The 1477-nt window shown below is 50.9% G+C and overlaps 2 protein-coding genes across 2 annotated transcripts in view; both read right to left on the reverse strand.

The window, feature by feature from the left end:
* Positions 1-1471, reverse strand: part of LOC103474095 (protein FAM102A-like) — a 13017-nt gene extending 11546 nt beyond the window's left edge. Inside the window, exon 1 of the mRNA XM_008424825.2 lies at positions 1008-1471. Coding sequence (XP_008423047.2) covers positions 1008-1153 — 146 coding nt within the window. The 5' untranslated portion in view covers positions 1154-1471. The remainder of the gene's footprint in view (positions 1-1007) is intronic.
* Positions 1370-1477, reverse strand: part of naif1 (nuclear apoptosis inducing factor 1) — a 2535-nt gene continuing 2427 nt past the window's right edge. Inside the window, exon 4 of the mRNA XM_017307751.1 lies at positions 1370-1396. Coding sequence (XP_017163240.1) covers positions 1370-1396 — 27 coding nt within the window. The remainder of the gene's footprint in view (positions 1397-1477) is intronic.

The following is a 1477-nucleotide window of genomic DNA, read 5'->3' on the forward strand; positions in this document are numbered from 1 at the left end:
AGCTAACTGCTAATAGCTGACAGCTAACTGCTAATAGCGAACTGCTAACAGTTGACAGCTAACTGCTAACAGTTGACAGCTAACTGCTAATAGCTGACAGCTAACAGAACGATTCAGCAGAGAGCAGATGAAGTCATGAGTCCAGACTGGTGCTGCTGGCAGGAATGAGTCAGGCTGGAACAGAACCGGGTTCTGTTGAGTCAACGTTTCCTCTCACCTTTATTTTGAAACTCAGAGGAAAGAAGCTGCAGGACTTTATCCATGTTTTTAAAATTAAAATAGTTGAACTGGTTAAAACTGGAGTTGATCGGTTGGAGCAAAAAAAAGGAAACCAGGAATCGGTATCGGCCTGATCAGCCGGTACCGGCCTGATCGGTGCATTTCTGCGTCTCCAGCTTCGGGATGAATCGGCTTTTGCTTCTGACGCCTTTCGCTAAACTTCCTGTTTCCCCCCAACAGCCTGGAAACCGACAGGATATTTAAAGGTAAAGGAAACAGAATCGGGCTGAAACGATGAACCGGTTCAATTGTGATTAATCGATCGATTAATCGTTAACTGGACAGTCAGTCAAACCTTCACTAAAGGAAAAGTTGATTTTCTTATTTTAAACCATTTCGTTTATTAATTTATTCCTAATATTATATAAAATAAAATTAAACAGTTAAATGAAAAAATGTGCAGAAATTATCCGATCAATTAACCACCAGAATAATCGATTAATCGTTTAAATAATCGATTAATCGTGAGGGAAAAACCGAGGATCATAATTGGTTGGTTGCAACTACGGTCTGAAAATGTTCCGCTGGTTCCGGAGGACCGAGGCAACTGGACCCGGTTCAGAGAACGTTCTTCACACTCTGAACGTTCCCGGAGCGACCGGCCCCCGCAGGGTGTGTGAGGCGTGACGAACCAAAGGTCGCATGGGTTTCAAGCCATCCGGAACCGAACCGACAGCAGAAACTGGGTCGGGTTCGATGGGATCCGGTCAGGATCCGGCCGGACTCACCTGGAGGAGGAGATGCTGAAGTCCCCCCCGTCCACCAGCCGAACCTTGCAGAACAGAACCCCGTTGACGAACGGAACCGCGGTCAGCTCCTCCAGGACGAAGTGGACCTGGAACTTAAACTTTTTCTTCTTGGTCAGAAAAGCCATGATCCCCCCCGGAGGCGGAACCAGCCGAACCGCGCAGGGAACGACCGGGTCCGGGTTCTGGAGGAGGCAGAATTCCCGTCCCGGTGGTTCCTGCTGCTGACCGGGACCGGGAACGGGACGTCGGCCCGGTCCGGACCGCGGCAGCTCCAGAACCGCTCTGCCACGCAAACACCGCCGAACTCACCGCACAGTCCGCCCGCAGCGCGTCATTCCGGGTCAGAACCGGATCCCAACTTCCTGGTTCTGCTCCTCGGGACATGTGCGGGTTCGTCCCCGCAGTCAGAGCCGAGCCGAGCCGAACCGAGCGGGTTGAAGAGAGAGAGA

Source organism: Poecilia reticulata, linkage group LG12, assembly GCF_000633615.1.
Source record: "Poecilia reticulata strain Guanapo linkage group LG12, Guppy_female_1.0+MT, whole genome shotgun sequence".
NCBI classification, from domain to species: domain Eukaryota; kingdom Metazoa; phylum Chordata; class Actinopteri; order Cyprinodontiformes; family Poeciliidae; genus Poecilia; species Poecilia reticulata.